Source organism: Aplysia californica, unplaced genomic scaffold (genome assembly GCF_000002075.1).
Source record: "Aplysia californica isolate F4 #8 unplaced genomic scaffold, AplCal3.0 scaffold00257, whole genome shotgun sequence".
Classification (NCBI taxonomy): domain Eukaryota; kingdom Metazoa; phylum Mollusca; class Gastropoda; order Aplysiida; family Aplysiidae; genus Aplysia; species Aplysia californica.
Window position 1 is genome coordinate 783364 of NW_004797527.1, and position 2087 is coordinate 785450.

At 42.6% G+C, this 2087-nt stretch overlaps 1 protein-coding gene across 1 annotated transcript in view; it reads right to left on the minus strand.

Moving 5' to 3' along the window:
- LOC101855346 (inactive tyrosine-protein kinase 7) overlaps nt 1–2087 on the minus strand; it is a gene marked incomplete in the record, with an annotated part of 216154 nt that overhangs the window by 29205 nt on the left and 184862 nt on the right. The window contains 1 exon segment of the mRNA XM_013083847.2: nt 115–245. Within this exon segment, the coding sequence (XP_012939301.1) occupies nt 115–245 (131 nt within the window).

Below are 2087 nucleotides of genomic sequence, written 5' to 3' on the forward strand. Positions count from 1 at the left end.
CCCCAACCCCCTCTAAAAAAAATGTGCTCTCACGAAAACAGCAGCACTCAAGCTGAAGCGCACTCTCACTCACACAAAAACAGTTGATCTAGCACTCAAGCTCAACTCACTCACCAGCAAGTGCAAGTTCCGAGGTGAATGTCTGTGCCGGACCTGTCAGGCTGAGTCCTTCACACCTGTACGTGCCCTCATCAGCTGGCCGGACTCGCGGGAAGTACAGAGAGCCGTTTGGGTAGACCACATGTCTGAGGAAAATTTAGTTTTAGTTTTAGTAAGAGTTTTACGCACTTGCAACACATTAAGGTCATAATAAGTGCCGAAGATTAGAGGTGTTACAAGAGAGTAACAAACACAAAAAAAGAAGGAGGGGAGATAGAGATGATAGATTATTTATAAGAAAGAAGGAGCAAACCACACCAGAGCACACACCAACCACCCACATGTCTGTGGAAAAGCATGTCAAATGTATTTTTAAAAAGAGTAAAACATGTCATTGGAAATGTTTTTTTACGCCCATATGGTCACAATTCTGAACATTTAGGAGGGGGGCTGCTTCGATCCTGTTAACCCCGGATGAAAGGAATTTGACGTTCCAGCAGAAAGATGGAGATACTTGATAGAAAAATTCTCCCCACTCGAGAATCGAACGATCTCACGTCTTTTGCATGCAACGGCAAAAGAGTATTGGCAGTGTATTAAAATTGTAACTGTCATTGAAAGAAGCTTCACATACACTAATAATGATTATAATGATTGCCTTGATAAGGCGCTTACCCATGTTCTACATCATACTTTATTCGCTAAATTACCCCAGCAGACATCTTGATCACTCTGAAACATTTTTGGCTTCCCGAGAAGAATAGAACAGCTAATTACCAGCAAGTACTGGAAAATGTCACGTTTTATTTAGACTTCGTTGGTATTGGATTTTGAATGGATATAAATATGTTAAATTATATATTATTTCATAATTGTTGATTTTGCCAGATCATCAGCTTCGACACTTGAACGCAGTACTGACTTTGACCCTCCCCCTTCCATCATTAGATTACCCTCCTCTCACCCGACTTCCCAACCCCCTCATAATAAGAATCTTTGGGGTTTCTCTTCAAGGTCTGGCGTCCCGTCACAGTTCCATGTATGTCACGGTGACGCCCCCCCCCCTCCAACGAGCTAGTAAGTAAAAATGAAGCAGGTAGGGTGAGTTATGGCGCTGAAGGAGTCTGTGAAAGCGAACATAACCCGCTGCTCGTGTCGCTGAACCGGAAAACAAGGAGCAAGAGGTTGATGAGATATAAGGACAGACATACAACTACAAAGGAAACTATTTTTTTGCTTTTAAGGGTTTCAGAAATAAACGGGAAAGAACCGAAGGCGCGCTGCTTAACTTAGTGCAAAAAGGATAACTGACAATAGGCGTATTCGAACAGTTAAAGGAAATATTGATTACTTAAGGCAGTCTCTCCCCCCCTTCTCTCTCCCTCTCTTCTTTTCTCTCCCTCTCCCTCCTTCTCTCTCTCTCTCTCTCTCTCTCTCTCTCTCTCTATCTATCTATCTCTGCCTCAGGTGCTGTGGCCCATTAGGAAGCAGCAATGGACACACGTGTACAGCATTAACTATATTCCATTTCCCTCCCCCTATTTGGGCTCAACACCCTCTACACTGCTACCAGGATAAGAGCGACAGCTACTCATACAATCATGTCATCCCTCCCCCCAGGCACTACCACTAAAACAACAACAACAACAACAACAACAACAACAACAACAACAACAACGACAACAACAACAACAACAACAACAACAACAACAACAACTTACACGATCTCCATAACAACATCTTCCCACATCATCAACCTGACAACCAGGTCATACTCCTCCATCACCACCACCATCGCCACAACAATAACAACAACAACAACAACAACAACAACAACAAAAATCAACAACAACAATTGTTTCTTTGTTTGAGCAAAGAGAAGCACATCGAAATAATAATAGTTATTTAGCGCTCGGAAAAAGTAAGACAGACAGATGAAAACAACAGAGGGAAAGTAAAGAAGTAGGACCTACCTGTGACGTCCTCCA